The sequence below is a fragment of the Echinops telfairi genome, unplaced genomic scaffold, assembly GCF_000313985.2.
Source record: "Echinops telfairi isolate 266 unplaced genomic scaffold, ASM31398v2 ScPeMD7_655;HRSCAF=1070, whole genome shotgun sequence".
NCBI classification, from domain to species: Eukaryota; Metazoa; Chordata; class Mammalia; order Afrosoricida; family Tenrecidae; genus Echinops; species Echinops telfairi.
The window spans coordinates 25,783,497-25,784,513 of NW_022104553.1; the positions used below are offsets into that span (position 1 = coordinate 25,783,497).

The 1,017-nt window shown below is 63.2% G+C and overlaps 1 protein-coding gene across 1 annotated transcript in view; it reads left to right on the forward strand.

Moving 5' to 3' along the window:
- Nucleotides 1-1,017, forward strand: part of DMWD (DM1 locus, WD repeat containing) — a 7,585-nt gene that overhangs the window by 4,491 nt on the left and 2,077 nt on the right. Inside the window, exon 3 of the mRNA XM_045292668.1 lies at nt 423-953. Within this exon, the coding sequence (XP_045148603.1) occupies nt 423-953 (531 nt within the window). The remainder of the gene's footprint in view (nt 1-422; nt 954-1,017) is intronic.

The window sequence follows — 1,017 nt, forward strand, 5'->3', positions numbered from 1 at the left end:
GCATCTGGTATGTTTTGAATGTCAAGCTCATGGGATTTACGGGCTTGTTAAGGGCTATGGCGAGGGGCCAGCCAGCCTAGAAGGTTCTGGTCGCAGCAGAGGCTCCTTGAGCTGGTGGCGTGCTCTGCGGGGGGCAGAGAACCTTGAACCAAAACGAGGACTACTGCTTCCTCCCTCGGTTTATTTTGTAGCAGAGCCTGATGTGTTAAACACGGTGTCAGCTGTCAGACAGCTAGCCAGCAGGGTGACACCTTTCCGAGAATGGTGTGTGTGGTGGTCTGGTCTCCTCCCTCGTGTGGGGAATTTGTCTCCCAGGAGGGCCTGGGTCTGGGGACCTTCTGGGGCTGGAGGGATGGCAGGAGGTCACCCCGGGCTTGCTGCCTTCTCCGGACCCCCCCAGCCTGTCTTCCCCCCCCTGGCAGCGCCTGATCGACAAGACCAAGGTAACCTACCTGAAGTGGCTGCCGGAGTCAGAGAGCCTCTTCCTGGCGTCGCACGCCAGTGGCCACCTGTACCTGTACAACGTGAGCCACCCGTGCGCGTCGGCGCCTCCGCAGTACAGCCTGCTGAAGCAGGGCGAGGGCTTCGCCGTCTACGCCGCCAAGAGCAAGGCGCCCCGGAACCCACTGGCCAAGTGGGCGGTGGGCGAGGGGCCGCTCAACGAGTTCGCCTTCTCCCCCGATGGCCGCCACCTGGCCTGCGTCAGCCAGGACGGCTGCCTGCGCGTCTTCCACTTCGACTCCATGCTCCTGCGCGGCCTCATGAAGAGCTACTTTGGGGGCCTGCTGTGCGTGTGCTGGAGCCCCGATGGGCGCTACGTGGTGACCGGCGGGGAAGACGACCTGGTCACCGTGTGGTCCTTCGCCGAGGGCCGCGTGGTGGCCCGAGGCCACGGCCACAAGTCCTGGGTCAACGCCGTGGCCTTTGACCCGTACACCACGCGGGCGGAGGAGGCGTCGGACACTCACTCACTCACTCTCTAATTCATTCACTCTCATTCACTCACCCACTCACTCA